At 42.0% G+C, this 25,227-nt stretch overlaps 2 protein-coding genes across 10 annotated transcripts in view; one reads left to right on the top strand and one right to left on the bottom strand.

Annotated features, from left to right (window-relative positions):
* Nucleotides 1–558: 558 nt before the first annotated feature.
* On the top strand, nt 559–21,860 carry hmbox1b (homeobox containing 1 b). 5 transcript variants are annotated; one of them, XM_034228527.1, is made up of 10 exons: nt 559–891; nt 3,015–3,674; nt 7,935–8,020; nt 9,263–9,373; nt 10,836–10,989; nt 11,219–11,301; nt 11,894–11,989; nt 13,577–13,671; nt 14,287–14,370; nt 16,990–21,860. In XM_034228527.1, exons 2-10 carry the CDS (start codon nt 3,019–3,021, stop codon nt 17,131–17,133), a joined length of 1,509 nt encoding a protein of 502 aa, XP_034084418.1. In that variant the 5' UTR covers nt 559–891; nt 3,015–3,018; the 3' UTR covers nt 17,134–21,860. The 5 variants fall into 5 exon arrangements, with proteins under 5 accessions (XP_034084418.1, XP_034084417.1, XP_034084415.1 ...); XM_034228526.1 differs by having other exon boundaries at nt 3,012–3,674; XM_034228524.1 differs by having other exon boundaries at nt 559–1,467.
* A 51-nt stretch (nt 21,861–21,911) lies between these two features.
* LOC117554210 (kinesin-like protein KIF13B) overlaps nt 21,912–25,227 on the bottom strand; it is a 44,962-nt gene continuing 41,646 nt past the window's right edge. For all 5 annotated transcript variants that reach the window (XM_034228516.1, XM_034228518.1, XM_034228519.1 and 2 more), the window contains one exon: nt 21,912–23,144. In XM_034228516.1, the coding sequence (XP_034084407.1) occupies nt 22,894–23,144 (251 nt within the window). In that variant the 3' untranslated portion in view covers nt 21,912–22,893. The remainder of the gene's footprint in view (nt 23,145–25,227) is intronic.

The following is a 25,227-nucleotide window of genomic DNA, read 5'->3' as shown; positions in this document are numbered from 1 at the left end:
ATGCAGGAGTCTATTTACATGTAAATAGATCACCATAATGTAACAATAGTAGTGTATAGTTAATAGTAAAACGTATATATTGCACAGTATTTTTGCAATAACATGTTAGATGTAATACAGTAGGCCTATATATTGCACATAAGAAGTGTGATTGCACAACAGTTGCCGTATGTGTGGTGGTCTACCTGGGGCAGTGCTAACTGTTTATTTTATTCTGGGTTGTAAAAATTATATATTATTGTGGTAGGCAGGTTTTTAAGAGAGTCTGGGTCATCATGTCTCCTTAAAATGTGTTTTCAACTTTTTGTTCAACTGGATGTTCTTGTAAGTCATTATTTATAAGAATACAATGTGCTTTAACTGGATTTAAATAGTGCTACATTGTTGTTCACAAGCCTCAACATCAACATGATTTTGAAAGTTCTATGTGCAAATGTAATGCAGTTACTCATGTAATCTGTTACTTCTGGCTGTTGCTGACTGTCTGGTCAGGGTGGTGAAGTGTCCTCTGGAGGGGAGCCGCCGCTGTGGTCACATTATAAACTGCATCCTCTCTGTGACAACTGTAGATCAGCGAGCCTAAGCGAGCCTCGCTCTTATTTCAGGGATTTGTAGTTTTTAGTGTAAAGAACGCCGACGCACGGCAGAGGCCTTTGTGAGAGTAAAACTACAGTTCCCTCAGAGCTACTCAGAGGTGTTAGTTGTCAATATGGCTGTTGTCAGACAGACAAAGCAGAGAGGCAAATAATTCGCCACTGATTAGAAATCCTTGGAAAGGGGTCGGACAGGGCACTGTATCATACCGCCTTACTGTTCGGCTGCAGTGAAAGACACATCGGGTCTTTGCTTCTGTAACAAAGTTAAATGGTTAAGTGGACGATTTGAACCGAGGTAAGTCATGCACTAAGCTATTTCCAACACTAAAAGTGATGTTATTCATATCAGACGGTCGCTAGCCAGCAACGGCGGCTAACGTCAGCTAGTATCAGCATTGGCATGGCTAGCATGTTATGCTATCATTCTACAACCCCGGTGCTACCGAAAATAGCATAAGTTGCTAGCCGTCCTCTGTGATGCATACGGACTGTTACCCGGTATAAATGCAGCAGCAGCTCCAGTGAAAATTATTTATGATCTCGAGTGTTTCAAGCCGGCTCATTTAGCGTTTCATAGGACACTGTCACTCAGTCTGCGAAAGAAACATTTGCTAACGTTAGCTCGTGGGCAAAGGGCGTGAAGGCTGGCTGGCTGGCTGGCATCACAGCGGCTCCCCTGCAGCGCGGAGCAGCAGATCTGTGCTCCAGGGCCACAGTCAGCAAAACAAAAACACATGGACCAAAAGATACCAGCAACTTTGGTCAGTGTTTGGACAATCTAGAAAAATACACTGCCAAAGAAACGCGTTTGATTTACACAACAGACTGTACTGGGGATATCGAATGCATCATGCATGCAATCTGTATTTAGGTAAGAAAGCTTCCTCTTTTTTTTGTTGCATAATGTAAAACTAAACATGATGTATTTACTGTCATTGGTAATTTTGAATACTTTTCTTTTTTGTGTTATAACTAGTTCTCTAACTTACTGTTATCAAGTGATTCCTTAGGGATGTGTGCAAAAGAAAGTTTATCATCTGTCAGGACTGACCACCCACAATGGCTCTTGACTTATGATTTATATAGTAACATTGGATCAGTCAGTCTTTGTTCTCTTCTTATGGGTTGCACACCTCCAGTTTGTGTTATGTGTGACCTACAGTAAAACAGTGTATAACATTAGGCTGATTCTGTGTTCCTTGCAGGGTGTGTTTCAAGCAGTTAAACCAGCTTTAAATTGAATAGTTAACTTTGTGAATACTCAACCAGGATGGCTAATGATTCCAAATGCTCATTTGCTTGCAACGACTAATACATCTCTGTAAAATAACACAGCATATCTGAAAGTACTGAAGAAGTAGTTCATGCCTTATTTTCATATTAACAATCCAAGTCAAATAAACCATCTCATAGTTTTATTTAGAATTTGTGCAGCTCACCCCCTGCGACGTGACAGGGTTTTGCAATGTAACTGAGCTTGATAATGATTTACAAGCTTCCATATGGATACCTAATGTAAACTAAAGAACTAGTTAATGTTCTGCAGTACCCTTTAACTACCCTCTGCTATAAGTCATGTATTTCAGGGCCCTCTTAATGTTTCTTAAATGTTGGCAATTGTTCTTTTCCTTTCAAATCTCGGTTTTACAGACCGCCTGAGGGTTTCATCTCATCACGGCTATATTAGTTCCCTTCATGGTGACTTAAAAACACAGCAGACACTCTTAAGCATTTCGGTTGTGTTTCTGTCCTTTGCACAGCTTAGACTAACACAGATGTAGAAAAATGCCAGTGACCCCTTTTTATAGCGTTAATCATATCAGCATAGGTCGCGCTGGCACAGAAGATGGAAAATCTGCCGCAGTCTGAATCCAGTTGCATTGATTTTGAGCACAGCAAATTGCTTATGAAAAACATACAGCGTGGGTGGTGTGCAGCGGGGGATATATTGTAGCTCTTAAAGAATGGCAGTCAGAATGTTAAGATAGCATCAGCTGTCAAGGTGACTCTGGCACTCTGCTTGTGTTGCCGGCTGGTTCCCAAAAATAGCAGATTTGTATGCCCCTCCCTTTTTCTTTCACACTATCTCTTGCTCTTGTCTTCCTTTTCTTATTTCCTGTGTCTTTATGTTCTTGCAGTTTTTCCTCCTTTTCCACCCCTCTCTTTCTACCTTTCTCTGCCTCACTTCTTCCATATCATTCAAATGTTTCTCCTCATCTGAACTGTGTTTCTTTTCCTACTTAATCCTCCCACTGCATCCTTTCATCCCTCTCATTTCTGCCTGCTTTCACTCCTTGTGCCTCTTTTTCTCCATCTCTCTTTGAACATCTTGAACACTCTTTCTTTAACTTCCTCCTGCATTTCCTGTTTCCTATTTCCTCTCCTCTCAACCTGTCTGTCTTGTGTCTCCTCCAGCAGCAGGATGTCTGAGTTCAGCGTGGAGCCGCGCTTCACCATTGAGCAGATAGATCTGCTGCAGCGGCTGCGTCGCTCCGGCATGAACAAGCAGGAGATCCTGCACGCGCTCGAAACTCTGGACCGGCTGGACCGGGAGCATGGCGACAAGTTTGGCCGCCGCACCTCTTCCTCCTCCTCTTCCTCGTCCTGCTACGGAGTAGGTGGGGCCAACAACTGCACCAACAACTCTGCCTCCAACACTACTACATCACTCAACAATAACAACACTGCCTCTGCAACCACCACCTCTTCCGTGACATGCAACGGCAACACCAGCGGCGAGGGCGATCGCTCCGCCCCCGCCGCGTCTTCCACCACCTCCAAAATCTCCACCGCCACGCAGACGCAGTTCGGCAGCGCAGGGGGGCACTCTCCGTCTCCTAGCAACAGTTACAACACCTCCCCGCCTCCGGGACCACCGCCGCCTTCAGCCATCTTGCCATCACCGGTTTCGCTGGTGGCTCATACGCAGAACGGCAGGGATAGCCTAGCCGCCACACCCAACGGGAAGCTGTCTCCTCCCAGATACCCAGTGAACAGCGCGGCCGCAGCACGAGCATTCGGGTTCGAAGCTACAGAAGAAGACCTGGACATTGACGACAAGGTGGAGGAGCTGATGAGGTGAGTAGAAACGGAGGTGAAGTGGGCACTAAAACTTTGTTTGAGGAACCTTTCTACTCATTGTCCAACTTAAGGTTGTAGAAATAGACAATACATAACAGTAAGTAGGTGATGCAAGACTAATATCATCAGTAGTATTATAGTGACCCCTTTATTTTAAACACATGTTCATGCACACAGTGAAATTGGACCTCTGTATTTAACCCATCCTATTACTAGGAGCAGTGGGAAGCAAGTGTACAGTGCAATGGGGTGGGGCAGGGGTAAAGAACTTTATTTTAAGAACAGCGAATGAATGAATGAAGACATTTCCATAATATCAACACGTTTTACAAAGTCATCTTGTGGGTACAAAACACTAGAGGTGCTTCAAATGTAAAGCTATTATTCATTGTCTTTCATTCATGCATTTCCAATTGAATCAACTTTCGTTAAATTGTCTACTTTTCTTTGGATTGGAGATTCCTCTTCAATGGCACAAATACCATTAACTATGAGGCGGGAAAGCACACTTAGTCAGGATGAATTAGATCGCACCAACTGGAGTTAGCTGAAACTCCATTGTGTGCAGCTGCCATACATGTTCAGAAAAACTGAGGTTTTAGGGTTCATTCCTGGCCTCGAAAACAGCTGTTGATTTAGTTCTGGAGCTTTTCATCCTATCACATGATCTTTAAATGTACCCATTTGTCTTTTTTTCCCCCGAGTTTTATAAGAGTATATTTTCTGATTTCTTTTTTTTTCTGGCATAATATCTGATGTCAAAGTTTATTCTTGACATTGGAAATGGACCAGTATACTGGTGTGGAAAAGAAACCATCATTCATCTTATAGGGTTATTGGAGCGGTGTCTAATGTTAAAGTTGCGGGTCCAGTGAGGGCACAGCTGCTGGTGGGATTTGAGACAACACTAGTGAAAAACCAACACTGTGCATGTGTTCACAGTGCACGACATGGCAGTGCTCTAATAAGAGTATCAGAATAGAGACAGCACTAGGTTGGTACTTAGATTGCCCTTTACACGTGCAGTGTGAACCACAACACCTTGACATGAAAGGTGCAAAATATAAACCAAAATGTTCTCTACGAATGGATCAGTTGTTTGCCGTTGACATGTATGTACATCCTGTATCAAAATAACAAAGACGGTCATAAAGACGTTCTTGTTGAGATAATCCATAATTATCCTATGGCATGAGAAGGGAGGTGTTCTGTGCTGAACCTTTTGAAAAGCCTTCAGGGTGACATTTCGTGAGAAGGAGAGAAGAGAAGCTTTCACAATGGTGCACCTCTAGATACATTACATGAAATCACATACAGTAACATAAAGAAACGTAAAGATTGAAAACCCCTGCTCAGTAAGTTAGAGCCTCTTTTGTTGAAGAAAACTTCACTCAAGTTTCAAATTGAAGAAGGTTACATTGTGCATGTAACCTAAAGGCTACAGTACAAAACAGTGGTTGTGATGAGCGTATTGTGTTCCCATCGAAGTGAAAAGACTTGTTGTTTTTATATAATAACACATCAAGTAATTTCCTTTGGGTGATCTAAGGCAGCGGTTCTCAAACTGTGGTCCGATGGTACTGCAGGTGGTTCGTGAAAACAATACAAATCAATATCAAGGATCTTCGCAGAAAACACCTCATATGCAAACTGTAAAAATAAGTACATATAAACGTAGTGTTAAAACGCAGATATTTGTTATTTTTAATTATGGACAACACTTAATTTCACCACTGGTTACCCATGGTTACGTGTGCAACACCACAAACATGAATCGGTGGCTAGCATCAGGTTCTCTGAAGAGAAAAGAGGTTAACGTTACTTAAGATAATGAGAGTGAGTCGGAGGCATCTCCAAGCCAGATTCCGCAGAGAAAAACAAAGAAAGGGAAGATTAAGAGAAAGTACAATGGGAACTACTTGGAACTGGGATTTGCCTACACAGGCACTGAAGATGAGCCTTTGCCAGTATGCGTTCTGTGCTACGAGACACTGGCTAACGAGAGCCTAAAACCAGCTAATCTTCGCCGTCAATCTTGGAATCTGGCACTACGTTTATATATGTACTTATTTTTACGGTTTGCATATGAGGTGGTCCGAAAATCCTTGATAATAAATAGTGGTCCGCATAAACAAAAAGTTTGAGAACCCCTGCTCTATGGGTTTCCCCTGGAAGGGCTCTCATTGAGGTTTATGGAGTGATGAAATAATGACATCTTTTTGTAGGCCGACGTGGAAGTTAGAATGGCAAGGGCTTCCCCGTCAAAAAGCATTGGTATTATTTTTCCACTGGTTGAAAATATAGCAGAGAAAAAGATGGAAAACAGGCGTTTAGGATAATTGTACAGTTTGGATCATCTCAATATATGAACGCGTTATTATCGCTTCAACGCATTCATTAACGCAGACAATTATTTTATCGCGCATTAACAGTTTTTTGTATTAATCAAATGAACCGAAACAGAAAAAAGTGGCGGGGACAGAAACATGGAGAAAGGTACCGAACATGGACATTTGACATCTCTTCCAGACCAGAGTTATTTGGAACCACTGCAAAGTAGAACTTTTTATAACTTCTATAACAAACTAGATCAAACGTTAATGCCCTGGCAGTGGCAAATGGCTTTGGTTTTATATTTGATTTGATTACATTAATTCATTTCAAGAACTATTTGAACTGCCCCTGTCTAAATGGAATACTGCTGTTAAACAACTATAACGTGTTTCTCTACATCCATTACTGTGGCAGGTCAGTATTTATACTCCATCCCTTTCCACATGTTAGCCACCTCCTCTTCGTCTGAGCACTTTCCACAGGAGCCCCCCCTCTCCTCCTGCTGCTTCCCAGCTGCCCTGAGTGAACAGTATAGGCATGTAGAGCTCCGGCCGTCCCATTGCTAATTCCCTCTGCCTCTGCACCAGATCACATGTCCTGTTTTGACAACAAGAAGTTAAGTAGCTTCCTCTCGGTGTGTAGGCCTCGCTCCGCAGGGCTGCCAGGGCGTGACAGGCGCTTTCGGCTTGTCAACAATCCCACGGTGCCCTTCGGATTTCTTCCCTCTCATCTAAGTGCACATTTCCGTCTCCGCAGGGGTTCGGCCTTTGAGTCGGCATCCAACAACACATCTCCCTCCTGCACTTCCCACTCCTCCTCAGTCTTGTACAGCAGCTCGTGCTACATCGATTCACTTTTGTCGATACAAGCAGTGTTTTCTAAGCTCTAATTTTAGCCGCGCCGCAAGAGGCTGCCGTGGAGGATATTGACGCTGGATGTCAAGAGTCCTGACGCATTTCTCATTTCAGAAATATGCTAGCGGAGCACTCGTGACTTTGATGCCCTTCTCCATTATGACTTCTCTGTGGGTTCAAAGGATGCTGTGATTGTACGGTTCAAGCACCAGTGATATTTAAGTTAGTGGGGGTGGGAGTTTGGTAAAAGTATGCACTATATAAGTGTGGATAAATATGCACCGACTAGTGTACACATTTGACTGGTGTTCAAAATCTGTACCACGATTAAGCCGAGGCAGTGATAAGCTGGTGGGTGTGTATGTAAGTCGACGTTATTGTGTGTGCACAGAGGAGGGGATTGGGCTGGAAGCCAGAAAGCAGGGTGGGTACACTGTGTGACTGCACATGTTCCCTCACCACCCTCCACTCCTGCATGTCTGTGCATGTTTTATTTTCGCCCCGCTGAGGACTGAGACATTGGAAAATGTATTTCACTCCATTTTGTCTCAATGAATTGAAATTCATGCCTTTTGTGTTCCTCTGAAATGCATCGTTGATTTAATGTGGGAGCCATAATAGAAGAGAACAATACGTGGATAATCAAAATGCACCTTAGATTCAAATGGTTTTGTCCTATTTAATATGGCATAATGCTGCTGGCACAATACAGAAACATTTGATTATTGAAATGTAAAGTTTTATTAAAAAACACTTCAATTTCGTCGAAAGCACACAGGAGCCATTTGGGCTAAAGTATCCTGCTCAAGGACACGTCGACATGTACAGGGACTGGGGATCAAACCACCCTCCCTACGATATGTAGACAACCATATAACCCCTGAAAGCATGACAATCTATTTAATATCAGTCTTCCAATCTGGTTTTAACCTTCCCTTACTAAATGTGGGGGTCTTTTAAATGCTGTGTGATCTTTTCCTATGTCAAATACCTGTGTGTGTGTGTGTGTGTGTGTGTGTGTGTGTGTGTGTGTGTGTGTGTGTGTGTGTGTGTGTGTGTGTGTGTGTAGGAGGGACAGCAGCATGGTGAAGGAGGAGATCAAAGCGTTCCTGGGGAACAGGAGGATCTCTCAGGCAGTGGTGGCACAAGTTACCGGTTAGTAGCAACAACGACACACTACACTGTCGTTCATTTGAATTGTTTTTGTTGTAAACATACTCACATTTTGTCCATTGTGCACATTTGTTGCTTGTTCAATGTGGGTCCTCCAGTTAAAATGTAGACTTTCTTTGTTAAGTTGTCAAATAAATCGTATTGTACAGGGAAAAGTAATAACATTTCAAATATGGTTTGAGTTGAAATGATTCCCTTCCTCTTTTCATTGCGTTACTACGGACGTATTTATGAAAGCTCATTTTCTCAATTTTGTAATAATGTGGAAGCTTCTGTGTTTACTTAACATCTTGAGATTTGCATAGTTTGTCTAATATAAATGTGGTCATTTTGCCCCCCTGTGAAGTTGGGCTGCTCCATTATGGCACAAATCATAATCTCGATTATTTGGGTCAATAATTGATATCACGATTATTAAAAACGATTATCCATTTACTTTGAAAACATCCATTTATTGAAGAAATACATTGAACAGTATCTTTAGCAGTTGATTACCCTGAACTTTAAGTATAATTCAACTGAAAAACCTATACAAAAAAGAAGCTACTTTTATGGTTAAATATCTTCAGACATAACTCCTAGAGGCATGACATGTGGCACACAGACATAATGGCAAACATGACATCCGAATGATTGAAAGGCAAAAGCAGATGCTTTAATGACTAGCCCTTGGAAAATGGGAAAAATGCAATATTTGGTTCTCTTGGGCCCACTGGTAGCCCCACTTTTCCATATTTTCAGCTAAAATCACTTTATTTGATTGATGTTGTATCAAATTTAAGTGTAAAACAGAATCCAATATATGGCAAGTATGACTGACCAAGGTTCAATTTGTTGCCTGTTTTAATGCCAAAATGACTCCTTCCTTGAACCATGAATGAGTGTAAATTCACAAGTTCTTTCCAAGTTGTCTTCATTTTTAAATGTAACTATAGATTGAGGCTTATGCTTGTTTCTGGGCTTGAAAATAGGTGCAAAAATATAGTTTGACACCTTTGCAAACCAACTGGACATGAGTCAAATCCTAATATCCACTTCAAAAAATCTTCAAGGAAGCATTAGAAAGAGTTGAAGTGTCCAGACAGGCGACAGGAGTAAGAATAAACTTACAACCCCCCCCCCAGTATTCCCTTCTGTCTCTGTTGAATTCTTTAAGAACAAACAAACTGTGCCGAAGGCTCGATGCAAAGCACTGTTGTAATTCGATGTCTGGCTGCTTTCCAGGCATCAGCCAGAGCAGGATCTCCCATTGGCTGCTGCAGCACGGCTCCGACCTGAGCGAGCAGAAGAAGAGGGCCTTCTACCGCTGGTACACGCTGGAGAAAACCACTCCAGGTACACCAGAGTCTGTGAACCTGCACCGCTCACTCCTGACTGTGTTGGTTTGGCTCACTGAAGGAATGTGCTTTCAGATGAGACGGAGGGAGAGGCATGCAGGAGGTGTTAGGACACAAACGGATACATAGAATCAAAAGGTAGAATTGACAATAGAGCTGTGCAGGAATGAGTTAGCATCTTACCACTTCCAGTTCAAGTCAATGGTTTTTCAAAAAACCTGAATTATCACAGTCCGAATCAGGTTTATGGCCAAGTAGGTTTACACATATAAGGACTTTGCTTTGTAATGGTCACAGTAGGGTTAATGAACACAGTAACAGGAATTAAGTTCAAATATAGAACTATGATAACAAATATTTAACCAGTGGGCAAAAAGTCTGTCAAGTGATTTCAAAAAACAATTGTATAATACAAATGCTCCCTTTTGATATTGTATTCACTGCTTGTGCCATGTGCTCCTATAATGTACAGTTTTTAGTTAGTTAGGCTTTTCTTAGTAAATATTAATATATGTGATTGATTCATATTATTTATAACAAAGCATGCCATCCCTACTTTTGTATCTATCTGTCAACAAATCTGAGTTCACATGTACAGGGAACAAATGTAACTTTAGTTTTGTCTTGAAGGAGTTCTAATGTTGGCTTTGCTTCAGTTGAGAAGGACACACAGTCACAGATACATCCACACCTCTCTGAATGGTTAACACCCAGAACACCAGGCCTCATGCAGCCTTCAGTTGTGCCTGTACATATGTATGCTCTGTTTCAGCCTATAGCAGACAGCAGACATCCCACGCCTCGTCCTCTGCGGCACGCTCCTCATGGAGCCCTGCCAACAGCACAGTGGAAACTGCTTCCTGCTATTTCTGTCCAGACGGAGCCCAGCCCAACACACACACACACACACACACACACACACACACACACACACACACACACACACACACACACACACACACACACACACACACCGCGCGCACGCTCCATCACCGCTGCAGAGATAGTGATGTCCCGCTCATCCTGGTCTGATAACCCGCCCTGTTGCTGGGCGACCCAGTTAGGACTGGTTCACAATGTGTGTGCCAGATGAGGCTATGATACTGAGGCATACGGTTAGCAAGAACGTGGCGTATTTAATGAGTTTTACTGCAAATTAAACCTTTTGTGATTCTTTTCTTTTTCTGCTGTGCTCATGATTTGGGACGAGGCAGCGCGGTCTTTGTCAGCACTATCCACTCCAGTTTATAATCAGAATGTAATGTATTGTAAGATTTGCAAAAGTGCTTTGTCACATGCATTTTCTTAAAAGGATGTGCTGCAGTTCATCTGTAAAAGCCGCCAATTCACACATTATTATTATTCCCAGACTTCAAGTGGCAAAAACACACCACAGACTTCATGTTCCTGGGGCTGATTGTGGAGGAACTCTTGTAACACACCCCCCCCCCCCCCCACAGGTGCCACTCTGAACATGCGGCCTGCTCCCTTACCTCTGGAGGATATGGAGTGGAGGCAGACCCCACCCCCCATCAGCACAGCCCCCGGAACCTTCCGCCTGCGCAGAGGAAGCCGCTTCACCTGGAGGAAAGAGTGCCTGGCCGTGATGGAGAGGTGAGCGCAGGAAGAAGTAGATGAAAGATTACATTCATAACTTCTCCTTATTTCCACATGGAGTTGAGGAAATATTGCAACCTGTGCAAGGAAACGTCTAGACAACCAGCGTGTGACTCTTCATACTCTCAGCTTTGGCGAGCTTCTACAGCATACATAAATCCAGTTCGTTGACATCGTCCTTGTGTCAGGAAATTAATTGAATCAGTGCGTCTCTGTCTATTTATAGCTACTTCAACGACAACCAGTACCCGGATGAGGCCAAGCGGGAGGAGATAGCAAACGCCTGCAATGCTGTTATTCAGAAGCCAGGTAAAGCTCCATAACAGCTGTGTGAATAGTATATTAGTCTTTTCTTTGTTTCATGTTTACTCCACTCAGAGATGTTTGCAAAAAATCCTATTTACGTTAGTATAATGAGAATATTGTTTATTCTATTTGCTGGTGACAAATATTCCTATTCGTTTTGCAAATGTTTGGAATATTACCATGGGAATAGTCCCTAACAACCTTTGTATCCTGTCAGCCATGCATATTTATATTTATACATTTCATTTGTTAGAAATACACAAGTGTTTTTGGAAAAATGCTCATTTGTCCCTGTTGCATTTCACCAAAAGTAAATTGTAAGTGCTCTCTTAAGACCACATCATTTTGCATATTATCTTTCTTGGACTCTGTGTATTTTAAAGCCAAAACATCTGTGTTGCATGTATTGTGTGATATCAAATGGCAACAAGTGATTTTCTTTTAATGGATATAAAACCCTCATTGGGTATGAAACATCCAATTGATATAAGCAGAAATAAAAGTGGTATTCACAGCTTGAGGGACAAGATGGATAACAACAGGGCCCAAAGAATAGTGTAACAAAGTGATCCGAGTGTCCTGTGGTCTGTTTCAGGGAAGAAGCTGTCTGATCTGGAGAGGGTCACCTCCCTGAAAGTTTACAACTGGTTCGCCAACCGCCGCAAAGAGATCAAGAGGCGGGCCAACATTGGTAATGTGACTGGGGGGGGTGGGGGTGTTAGATGGGGGCTCATAATTCTTTCATTTAGTCACTTTAAAGAGCTCAATGTTTGTTCATCAGTCACCTAATATCTGTAATGACTTTTGCTTCATTTCTGTTTTTGCTTACGGCCTGCATTAACATTGATGTATTTTGGACTTGTTAAAGTTATTAACCTGCTAGTCCAATGACAATTCATCCATAACTTACATAATAATACTAACATTTTGACCACTTTTTGCTTAATATTATCACCATTTATCCATATATATTTATGTATCCAAACCATTTTTCCTTTACTTTTAGCTTTCAATTTGAACCCTCCAGAAAAACGCGTGCAAAAATCCTTGATTATGCGATCAAACATGCGCATTTATGTGATGAAATTTCGGGAAGTTGCGAAATATGCGGACAAAATAAATATTGGGCCGTCTTATTTATTCTCTCTCACACACAACCTGCCACTAACGTTAAACCCCTTTACTATTCAATTAAACACATTCAATGTTTATTTATTGTAAAAGCAATTGGGCTATTTTAATCTCTCTCTCTCTCTCTCGCTCTCGCTCTCGCTCTCTCTCTCTCTCACACATATATATATATATTCATATATATATATATATATATTTACTCGTTCGTTATCTGACCAGCTTCAATCTTGTAGGCTACTCACCTCGTTTCTTGTAGCCCTCGAAAGGGGTTTGGAGGTTGATGCCTCAGTGAACGTGAGTTGTTTGGCTTTCTTGTCCGCAGCAGCAGAAAGCATGTTCGAATGTTTGAATGAATCAAAGTGGGTCGTCACCGTCGATGTTCTCTTATGCTCCAACACACAGTTGCACGGGTGCAGAATAGTTCCCCCCCACTTTCGTGCAAGACATCGGGGTACTGCTTTGCCCGGTCTTTAGCAGAAATGTTCGTCGGTAAATGAGATGGATTAGATGTTTTCATCTTGGTGTTTTCTCTCTCGTGTGAGCTCCACACGTTCACTCTACGGTGTTGTTTACCTTCTGTGATGCGCGAGCTGATGACGTCGCATCATCATCATCACTTCACGTCAAGACGAGTTAACTTTTTTTTTTCTCAACTTTGTGTGGAAAAATGCGGGGATTATGCGGCTTTTTGATAAATATGCGGCCTTTTAAAAATCTGCGCCATTTTGCTGATTATGCGGTAAATTCTGCGATCGCAGAATCGCGTTTTTCTGGAGGGTCTAGTTACCTATTTATTGGAACTACTTTTCATGCATGTGGGAGGGAAACTCCTTCTGGAGGGATTTTAGCCCCTGCAGACCATTTACATGCACACTAACCTAAATACCACACTACTAAGGGAAAACCCCCCAAAGCGCAATAGGGCTTCTTTAAATATATATTCAAAGTAATAGAGATTGAGTGTATGGCAGCGCTGTTCTATTGAATAACTATAGATTTGACACTTTTAGCATTTAGATACTCCACAATCCAACCATGTACCCCCGGTTGGGAAGTCAAAGTAGAATAATCTAAATCTATATATTTGTAATGAAGGATACTTTCAGTGATCAATCATAAGTCTAACAATTCATCCTCTTCCTCCAAGAAGCCACAATCCTGGAGAGTCATGGAATAGACGTCCAGAGTCCGGGGGGGCACTCCAACAGCGACGACGTCGACGGAAACGACTTATCAGAGCAGGTAGAGCGTGATGATGGATCCCCAAAGACGCATACAACCAGATTTATGATCCAGACAGTAGTTAACAACTGATTCAAGAGAAAGAGGTCACTTGTTTTACAGCTCCATCGTGTCATTTTTTGTTGTACAAAGTCTGATTATTCCTTATTCATTTATATATGTATTCCTCTGTTTTGATGGATTTGCCACTTGCTAACCGCTAGTGATCATTCATTCCGTCATTAGTTATACGTGATCATGCATTTCACATCTTTATACCGGTAACTTAGCTGATTAGTTGCCCTGTCTTTGGTTGAAGTTGTTTTTAATATGTAAAGGTTGTCTGGATCCTGTTCTCAAATTCTTAAAACTTAAAAAACAATGTAACTGCAGTTTTTCTATGTTTAAACTCCCCGAAATATAAAAAGCACTTTTATTTTTGTGAGGAATTATAGCTTAAAATGGTTGGCCCAAGGCATATTAATTAACACAAGCTTGCCCTTCTTCTCATTTTTCTATGGTATCCATTTGAGAACAACGTCATTCAGAATATTACGAATGTTTCCTCTAATGAACTTGGGTTTGTAAGATCTAAACCGAGCTAAATTTGTTCTTTTTTTTTAAATTTCCCTCCAGGCATTTGACCTGCCCTATTTTGACAAGAGACCTCTCAGCCGACCTTTTGGCCTTTACCGCCTGGAGCCCACCTCGCCAACACAGGTACCTCCAAAACAATCTGGTTCTCTTTAACCTGCGTACATTTAGAGTGAAGGGACGAGACAATCCTTGGTTTTCTGCTGAATTATCTATTCTCCTTCATGAGAGAAACAAGGCCTGGGCAAAGGCTAGGAATTCAGGCTCAGAGGTAGAATGGCTGCGTTTTAGGCAGCTAAGAAATAGCTTCACTTCACATGTCAAAAGTGCTAAATCTAAGTATTATCTGTCAGTTACCACAAAGAACCTGAACAACCCTAGAAAATTCTGGAAAGCCATAAAATCGATATCCACCGGTGATATCCGTAATGAGCTACCTCCGTGCCTTACCACAGTATCTGGCACTATATCGGACAGGGCCACCATACTAAATTGTTTTAATGAGCATTTTGTGTCCTGTGGCTCTCTGTTTCATTCTGTTTCTAATTCTGCTTCTGTGAACACCACAGTCGGTGACTCAGAACAATGTGGTCTGGAAAACCCCTTCAGTTTTACTCCTTTTACTGTTGATGTTGTTCTTGAAGTCTTAACCAAGCTAGATCCTAAAAAGCCGGCTGGTCCGGACAACGTAGAACCTTTCTTTTTAAAGATAGCTGCAGATTTTATTGCTCCACCTCTTACTACTCTTTTTAACCTCTCCCTCAGCACGAACAAAATCCCAAAAGTATGGAAGTCAGCATATGTCCTGCCACTACTAAAAGGAGGGGAGGCCACCTTATTAAACAATTATAGACCCATCTCTAAATTGTCAGTTCTGGCTAAGGTTCTTGAACGCTTAGTGAGTGAACAGGTAAAGGTGTTTTTATGTAACAATGACATCCTGTCTAAACATCAGTCAGGCTTCAGAAAGCAACACAGCACCATCACTGCCACAATGAAAGTGGTGAATGATATTACGAGTATTTTAGATAATAAGCAGAGCTGTGCAGCTCTATTTATTGACCTGTCCAAAACGTTTGATACCGTCGATCATCGCATTTTAAAGCAGAGGCTAGCCAGTATCGGCATATCCAGCCATGCAGTGGGGTGGTTTGTAAAACTACCTCTCTGAAAGGTCCCAATGTGTTCAGTTTGATGGGCTGTCTTCTGAGTGGTTAAACATTGCAAATGGTGTACCACAAGGTTCTGTTTTAGGTCCGCTATTATTCTCTATCTATATTAATAGTTTAGGTGAAAATGTGGATGAAGCTACTTTACATTTTTATGCGGACGATACCGTGATGTACTGTGCAGGTCCCTCCATTAAGGAGGCTGGTGTTAAATTACAGGCTGTTTTTAACATTATTCAGACTCAGCTCTCTGAACTTAAGCTTCTTTTAAATGTGGATAAAACCAAGGTAATGCTCTTTTCTAAAGCTAAAGCTAAAAATACACCAGAGACTGCTTTGGATATTGTAACTACGCAAGGAATAAAACTTGAAGTGGTTACCTGTTACAAATACCTAGGTATCTGGCTTGATGATTGTCTCACTTTTAAACTCCATGTCAATAACCTGCTTAAAAAGCTGAGGGTTAGGCTAGGTTTCTTTTACAGGAACAAGTCCTGTTTCTCGCTTGAGGCCAGGAAAAGGCTAGTCACTGTGACCTTTTTACCTGTGCTGGATTATGGTGATTTGTTATATATGAATGCACCTGCCAATTACCTGAGCAAGTTAGATGCTGCGTATCACAGTGCACTGAGATTTTTGATAAATTGTAAAGCACTTACGCATCACTGTACCCTGTATGCCAAGGCGGTTATGCCATCACTTACTGTACGGAGGCTCAGTCACTGGTACTTTTTCATTTACAAAGCCATGTTGGATAAACTACCATCTTATATCTGCTCCCTGATCTCTCTGCGAATTGAAAGTACTTATTGCCTGAGATCGCATGCTGTGGTTTTATTAAATGTGCCAAGTGCTAGGACTGTCTTAGGGAAGAAAGCTTTTAGATGTGCAGCTCCACTAACATGGAACAGTCTGCAAAAAGAATGGAAAATTACCAAGCTAGTACCACTACATGTTTTTAAAGCTTGGTTGGATGCTACAAAATCAGATGCTGTTGGTACCTGTACTTGTGGTTAAATATGTAAATTGCAATCCCTGTACATTTTGCTGTATGTCCTTTTGTTGTTCTGTTGTTTATGTTTTTATGTCTTCTTGTGGAACCTACTGCTGCAGGTCTCCCTTGAAAAAGAGATCATTGATCTCAATGGGATTTTACCAGGATAAATAAAGGTTTTGAATTGAATTGAACCTTGGTTTATATGTTTTCAGTTTGATCTGCTATGCTAACCTCTTTTGATTAGCATTTTAGAAATGATGCTGAATATCCTAGTGACGGCAGTAATAGGGAGCACTGCTCTCAAGTGTATTCCAAAAAGAGGGTGGGGGAAACTCACAGTCAAATCACACAGAGGGTTAGAGCTGTCCCTCTCCCACAATTCGTCTCTGATTTTCTTTAAAGGCCTGACATGCCCAGTTACAGTTGCTAAGCTGCACTTTGGGGGAGGGACTTAGTAGAGAACAGTTGGTCAGGAAAATGAGTTTTATGTACAAAAGTATAATTCCTGCTTTCTGTTCAATCTGTTCACCACTGACCAACTTGGTCTTACTGTCCCCCCCCCCCCCCCTCCCGTATCAGGAGGACGGCGCGGCGCACATCGAGCACCAGGACCCCATCTCTCTGGCTGTGGAGATGGCTGCTGTCAACCACACCATCCTGGCCCTGTCCAGAACCGGGGGGGTCCCAAACGACATTAAGACGGAGTCCCTGGAGGACGAATGAACTGCACAGGAAACGGAACGGAGGAAGTGGAAGAGAAATGACAGTCAAAGAAAGGAGGAGAAAAAACAGGGAGATAAAAAAAGAAAAATACCAAAATAATGCTACTTAGTAAATCTGGATCTGTCCCTCCCTCTCAGCTTCCCACCTCCAACAAAGTCAGTGTAAACAGTAATCCCCCCCTCCCTACCCCATATATTGACACAGCTGGTGAGAATGGGTCTCTTAAAGTGTTCCACGGAAAGAAGATAAAGGGGGGTCCCAGGTCTTCAACCCCTAAATCGGAGGCCCTCGTCTGGGATTGTACCTCCCTCCCCCCCCTCACAGGATACCTCTCCTCTTTACTCCCCCGTGCTTCCCTCTCCAGCCTGGTCGTCTGAGCCGATCCTCACTCTATATCACCTCAGCGTCAACCTCAAGAAAAAAAAAATGGTGTACTCTATATATATAATATATATGGTTCTCAGTCACACTCTACCTACCTGCGTAACCTTCAAATGATCCTCTTCATTGTGCAGTTCATCGGAAGAGTGACCTCCAGCAGCTGTCTGGGGAAAGATGGAGGGTGAGTTTCCTCCCCCCCTCTGGAAGGATAATCAGAAGCAGACAGTCGCCGTCTTATATCCTCATTTCTTAGTGGAGTGGCTTTTTACATGAGCTGCTGTTGGATGAAAACCTCTAAAAAGAAGTAGCCTTATTTTCATACAGGAAACTACACCTTTACTTTTTGCAGTATACACCTCGTTTTTTTCCTGAAACTTTTTAGTATGCATACAAAGTGGTTTCTCTCACCTGCATTTATTTGGCGACAGGATCTACAATCATTTAGCCTCCCAGTGACACTACTGTTCAGTACTCGAGGCTATGATCATTATTTTAGGGTCAATGTGATAATCAAGCAATGGTAAGCTATCTAATAAGGGGAACTGTGCTTTGTTTTCATCCATGCCAAAGGAAAAGATGCTTGGAGCTAAAAGCTTAAGCTACTGTAAGACCGATCTAAAATGGTGTTCATCCAAAGCGATTTTCTGCTAACTCCTCTGGCGTACGTTGGTTGTTTCATAGCTCGGTGAAGCCTCTGGAGCTAGCGCTACGTGGTTCTGACACTACAGCAGGCCTGTGTCGGGAAAGAAAGGTATTAGCAGCCACACATAATGATAAAATACCCCTAAGCTATTTACTACTTGTTCTGTGAAGCTGCCTCTTTATTATAGCAGAAAGAATGTGCTTTCAGAGGATTTTTTTAAAATATCCAATTAGACTAAATCCTCACTGGAAATGGTTTAGAATATCAGAAGAGGCCATTTAAGTTTGTATTTAAAGGTAGGGTAGGTAAGAATGGAGAAACCAGCTCGAGTGCGCTAGAATTTGAAAGTACACAGCTGAAAAAAATCTGCCCCTTCCTTCAGACTTCCTTACTGAGCCCCTCCTCCAACACACACGAACGCGCACATGACCAATGAGGGCACGAGATAAGTTTGTGCACAGATGGAAGGCTGACAGGCAGGTAGGCCATCCAATCATCTGCCCCAAATAATTGGATGTGCTTTTTACAGCGCCACAGCTTCCACAGATGAAATATTTGTATGTATTTATTGTCAAAGCATTTAATGTATTCATTGCTATCGGGATGTGAAGAGCATTCTATGGAATATAACAAAGTGTTTCTGAAGTGAATTACCTACCCTACCTTTTTAGGATATAGCCTCAAAGGCAAAAGCACCACTTCAAGGGAAGAGAATCAAAGATGTATAAAGTGGTTGTATTGGAAATACATTTTCCACTTTTTTGCTCCGGGTTGAAGTTTTCCAAAACCATCAATGAACCAAGATAATCATAATGTAATAAGCAGAGACAAAATGTTGACTTTCTTAAGGCTAATGTTTCTTGGTGCTCACTTAATGTCAAGTCAAAGACTGATATCTGATGAAATGAAACAATTAAAATAATACGTTGAGCAGAATTAAATGTGAGGATTGATACTGCCCTCATGTCTGTACACTAAACATGAAACTGAAGCCAGTAGACCGTTAGCTTAGCCTATCATGAAGGCTGCTCAAATGTGCTATAGCTAGCAGTCTTCATGCTAGGATAAGCTAAAGTTCACTGCTAGGCTAGGCTAAAGCTCATGATTTCACCCAATTGATTTTGTCTTACTAAAGCCATACAAAAATATAAGTCAAAACCAGTTGTAGTGTTACAGATGGGTACACACGGACAACTTTTTATACTTTTACTGGAGATATAACGAGTGTTTAAAGAAAGATATGGTCACTTTTGAAGAGAGCCAAGTTAGCCAGTTTCTTTGCTAGACTAAGCTAATTTATCTAAAGATAGATTAGCTTTCTTTATTTAGCGTCATATTTAGCGTACAGCCGAGAGTGCTCCTTTGTTTCTGCTATCGCCCAGCCAGTTTTTAACAAGGTAAATGTCAATCTGTTTGTTTAAAGGAACCCATGCCTTAGTGATGGTTTTGGAGAACTGGGGAAATATTCTACTTTGCGGGATTAAACTAAGCAGTTAGCTAGTTATACGCTCATGTAATATTATGTTTAAATCAAATATGGACATCTCTTTTAAATAATCTAGTATCTGGATCCTGCTTGTAGAATATCTCCCAGCCCTGGGCTGTAGTCTAGTAAAGCTCTATTTAAATTATCGCTTCTCTATGTACGAAGCAGCGATTACAGTGACTTGGTACTAGGAACTGTGTTTCAAAAAGAAAGGGTTGAAAGACAAACACAATATGTATTTATACTCATTTTTTATGGTAATGTGAAAAAGAACGACATGTTTTAAATTGAAACATGCTGATATTGTTAAGCTCATCATGCATTTTAATTTCTCCTGAATGTTTTCCATAATCATTTAAATGTTGTTTTATTTTGTATCATCCCTTATTTGACTGAACAACAGTCTCCCTGTTTGTGTCTGAGCTAGTAAGCTATTTTGTGAAAGATGACAAACGATGCACCTTATTTAAAAAAAGAATCGCCGTTAATGAAAGTTCAAATGTAACCTTCCCTTCCATGAGCCTTCCTTTTAAAATGTCCGATACATTAATATGGGGCTGTTGTGAAAAACATTTCTTTACAGCTGCTCCACACCTTGTACTAAATCACAGTTTGTGCTGTCTTCACTTGAAATCAACGCCACACCAAACTCCATTGGGAAATGTAGTGTTTTAATCTTTCTCTGGCAAAGTGTGATTAATACAAATTAATTAGAGAAATAAATACATTTCAAATGTATGTTTTAGGTTATCCAAAACGTTTATGAAATGTGCTTCCTATAACTAAATTGCGTTGCCCTCACCATTTCACATAGAGCGTTATCATTGAGACATGACCATGTTGTCGCAGGCGATTGGGATTGCATAAACGCTAAATGGGCAGTACAATATAGGTTTGTACACAACGCACTACAAATAAATATGTCCTGTAGATCTAAGTGATACTCAAACTAACGGTGAAACGGTTGTTCGAAAAATCAAAGGACAGGCTTACAGATATTGCTTCCCTTTTTTTTCATGAAATAATACAAGAAAACTGTGTTTGAGTTATGCGATTCAGCAAAATGTGTTCCAAATATTTGGAATCACTACCAAAAACTAGATTTTGACTAGAAAAGTGCACAAAGTACAGTATGCTGGGTGTGTCTATGCTCGACCACTGCTGTCATTTATTGCTAGATTGAATACAAACCACAATTGTCTTAACTTGAAACTCTGGACAAGAACTGTCCCTAATTCCTAGATCAATATTCTAAACTGAAGCAGTTGTTGATCGATTGCAAACCTCTAAGAGGAGTCAATGATGGCCCATAAAGTACAGTTCTCAAAGATGGTTAAGTCCTTTAACTTAAAGAGGTCATTGAATATATGTAGTCATAAATTAGCACAAAATATGAGGCTGATGGCTACAGTAGCATGCGAGATTAGCTGCAGAAAGTCATACAAACACCCGAATGGTAAAGCCTGCAGATAGTAGGTAAGCTGGTACTGTATCTGGACTCTTTAATTAACCTTTTTCTCTATGGAGTTTGGTGTGACACTCTCCCCATATGAATAATATTGAGTGTCTGAAATAAGTTGTGTGTGGAAGGAAAAGACTACAGAGTGCATTTAGAGATTATTCTCTCACTATAAGACGCTTTTCAATGAGTTGCCTTAGTGTTTGAGATGCCATGGCCTAATTAGCGAGTACAAGTTGTAATCCATCAGTATTTTATGTTCAAGCCTGACAGAAATGTTTATGGGACGGAAGAAAGAACCCTCAGGTGCTTAGGAAGATTGTGCTTTTCCACGAGAAAATGGAAGCAGATGAATCTTTAATTACATACTGAAATCTGAAAGGGGCTTTCCCCAACCCAATGTCCTGTGTTCTCCGGTGGTAGTGCTTTTACTTTGAAAGGGTCTCCTCATGGTGTCGGGGTCAACACGTCTACATGTCCCTCTGTGTTCCCAGTGAAACACCACCCACCTCATCCCAGTAGAGCTCTGCTAAGAGGACTGAATGCTGTTGTATCAAGCTCAAATCTAGTTATGTTCAGAATTACTGTATTGCCCATTTCAGAATTTAGTGCCTTTTTTGGACAGTAGACTGTTCTGTAATTAAGATGTAGTATATATACATTTTTTTGTACAGTTTCTTTGTTCATTTTTTTAACTTGTGTTTATTTTAGTATGATATATATATAATGTACAAGAGAATAAAGCTATATCAATGAGACTTTCTATGTGTTGCTATCTGATTAGGTACAATAGGTTCATCACACATTGGTTGATAAGGGCAGAATTAAGTTTATTCAACAATATAAAAGTCGATTTTGCTTTTAGCATCAATTGTATGTCTTCATTTTTAAATAAATAATCTTTCAGGCATAATATCAAATATTGTACTTACCCAAAACAATTAATACTCTGCGTTCAACAAAATCCCTCAAGTATTCCCATACACACATTGTAATTAAAAACGTACTAGTCTAAAATAAATCCCAAAAAACTGGCACACATCTCTGTTCAAAATGAAGCCACTTTCATTCGATCTTGACACACTTAGAAAAAAAATGATTAACATTGTTGCACATTTTCAGTAGAATTGTTTAAAAGGCAGTGCAAGTATTTTTTGTTCTAAAACAGTAGAAATACACATTCAAGAGCTGTAATAAGCTCTGGTTTGACAGTTTCCAACCTATCAGCACTGGTGATTTAACACTAAGGCACATAGGCATCATAGTAGTCATAATATTTCAAGGCACAAGAATTACAAAAAGAAAAACCAATAGGTATAAAACCATGTGCAACACTTTGAAGTCTATCCAAACATGCAGCTCCATAATTAGTCTTGAACAGTAGAAATGTGAGCACATGAAGAAGTAGTGTTACCTGGAGTCTTACAGTGTACAGTAATCCAGTGAACTTTGGATACATTTAACCATATTTGCAATGCCAGGCATGTGGCAAAACACATGGAATGGAAAACTGTGCTGATTCTGAGCTGGGACTCAAATTAATCCATTCAGGTGAGACAGCCATGATTATAATTGCATAGAAAAGGTTGTTACTGGAATCTACATACCTAAAAACATTCAAATTGTCTGATAAAATATATCCATTAAACCATAATACAAGTCCATTGGCTAGGATAGTCTTTCAATAGATGAACCATTACAATCTGATGAGGGGTCACATGCCTACACTTAAACAACCATCTGCTGCATGTGGGGGTCCAGCATCGAGCCGTTTGGCAGGTTTAGAACCTCCTAAGTGTTCCACGACTTGCGGTTCTCTCCCCTGCTGCGGCCGGCTGATGCCACCCCCCCTTCACCTTTAGCCAACGCGGTGAGGGCTGCCAGGTTTGGGCTGGATCCGGACAGGTTAGCACTGCAGCGTTTCTGCTGTTGGCGGCGGCGCTTGCCGGCACCCCGGCTGACCCTGTGCGGCCGAACCAGCACGCCGTAACCAGGGTTACAGTGGAAGTAGTGTTTGCCGCCCACTGAACCATCATTTTTTCCTGGAGAAAAAGAGAAAAAGGCTTGTTGAGGATTCTAAGTGGTGATTGTGGCTATTTCAACTTCATGTTATGGAACGGCTCTACCGATTTCGTTTTGGCTTTCCAATAGCAAAAGTTGTCAATAGTAACCGTTACTTTATTTGTATCACCTTGGTTGAGACTCCAAAAGTTCTGACAAGATAATGGAGAGTTAAATTCTGCAAATTGATCAAGAGGTTCCTAGCACAAAACACTAGAAAACCGGCATTTTTAAATAGCCAATATACCATCAATATCGGCCTTATTTTTTTTGTATTCACCTAATCGAGACTAAAAACATGGCCGCCGGCGAACTACGCAAAGCAAAGTGCGAGCATACACTTCAGCATAGTCAGCTGATCATTTCCACTATACCAGTGGTTCTCAAACTTTTTCTGTCAGGCCCCCCCTTTGGAGAAAAAAAAAAGTCGGGCCCCCCCAACATAAATAGTCAGGCTCAGTGGCGGCGCCAGAGATTTATTTTGGGGGTGCTGTGGGGTAGCTTGACGTTTCATAGAGGGTGCTCAAACATTTAGGGTTTCCCATTAAGGTACCGGTCGCTACAGTGGAATTTTCTACTGCAACAATCCCCACGCATATACACAACGTACCCACGACTGTTACAATGAAGGCTCGATAATCAGCTCTCGGCATATAGGTGTAAGCAGGGGTAAAGTGCTATTTTTATAGGTGGTGTGTGTACCTCACATAGGGGGGTCCGGGGGCATGCTCCCCCGGGAAGATTTATTTTTAAATATTGAAGTTAAATGCATCAATCTGGTGCACTTTGAGAGCAAAATGAAGAGATCTATGGATACATCTCTCAACCTCACTCCAGCTGAGAAGAACTATGACGTGGGTAACAGAGAGCTGCTGGCTGTCAAACTTGCCCTAGAGGAGTGGAGGCACTGGCTGGAGGGAGCTGAGCTCCCTTTTATTGTATGGACAGACCACAAAAACTTGGCGTACATCCAATCTGCCAAGCGCCTTAACTCCCGTCAGGCTCGATGGGCCCTGTATTTCGGCCGCTTCTCATTCACCTTCACCTACCGTCCAGGGTCACGGAACCTCAAGCCGGACGCTCTCTCTCGCCAGTTCGCTTCCGAAGGACCAGCTGCCAGTCCAGACACTATCCTGCCTGCCTCCTGCGTGGTGGCGGCTGTTACCTGGGAGATTGAGTCATTGGTCAAGGAGGCTCAGCGGGCGCAGCCTAACCCAGGTAACTGCCCAGCTAATAGTCTTTTTGTGCCTACCCCTGTTCGCTCCAAGGTCCTGCAGTCGTCACACGCCTCCCGTCTCTCGTGTCATCCTGGTGTCCATCGCACACTGGCTCAAGACACCAGGGCCTTTGTTGCTGCCTGTACAGTATGTGCCCCTGCCAAGTCCTCCCACCAGTCTCCCTCTGGCCTGCTTCACCCGCTGCCGGTACCTAGTCGCCCTTGGTCGCATGTGGCCTTGGATTTTGTTACTGGACTTCCACTTTCACAAGGAAATACCATCATCCTAACTATTGTGGACAGATTTTCAAAGATGGTACACTTTGTTGCTCTTCCCAAGCTTCCCACTGCCCGAGAGACTGCAGATCTTTTGGTCAACCATGTTGTTCGACATCGTCTCTGACCGGGGTCCCCGGTTCATTTCCCACGTTTGGAAGGCCTTCTGTCAGGCTCTGGGCGCATCGGTGAGCCTGTCATCTGGCTATCATCCTCAGACGAACGGGCAAACGGAACGGGCCAACCAGGATCTGGGGGCGGCTCTTCGCTGTGTGGCTTTCAGGAACCCTTCGTCATGGTGCCCACATCTGCCATGGATTGAATATGCCCACAACTCCCTGTCAAATGCAGCCACAGGTATTTCACCCTTTCATTGTGCCATGGGTTTCCAACCACCCCTGTTTCCAGCCCAGGAAGAGGAAGTTGCTGTTCCCTCCGTTCAGACCCACCTTCGTCGCAGTCGTAAGCTGTGGAGGGACACCCGAGCCGCCCTGCTCCGCTCCGCCACAGGACCCCGGCCCCCCAACTACTTACCAGGTCAGAGTGTTTGGCTTTCCTCCAAGGATCTCCCA

Source organism: Gymnodraco acuticeps, unplaced genomic scaffold, assembly GCF_902827175.1.
Source record: "Gymnodraco acuticeps unplaced genomic scaffold, fGymAcu1.1, whole genome shotgun sequence".
NCBI lineage: Eukaryota > Metazoa > Chordata > Actinopteri > Perciformes > Bathydraconidae > Gymnodraco > Gymnodraco acuticeps.
Note: the sequence above shows the minus strand (reverse complement) of the source record. Positions and strands in the feature narration are given on the sequence as shown.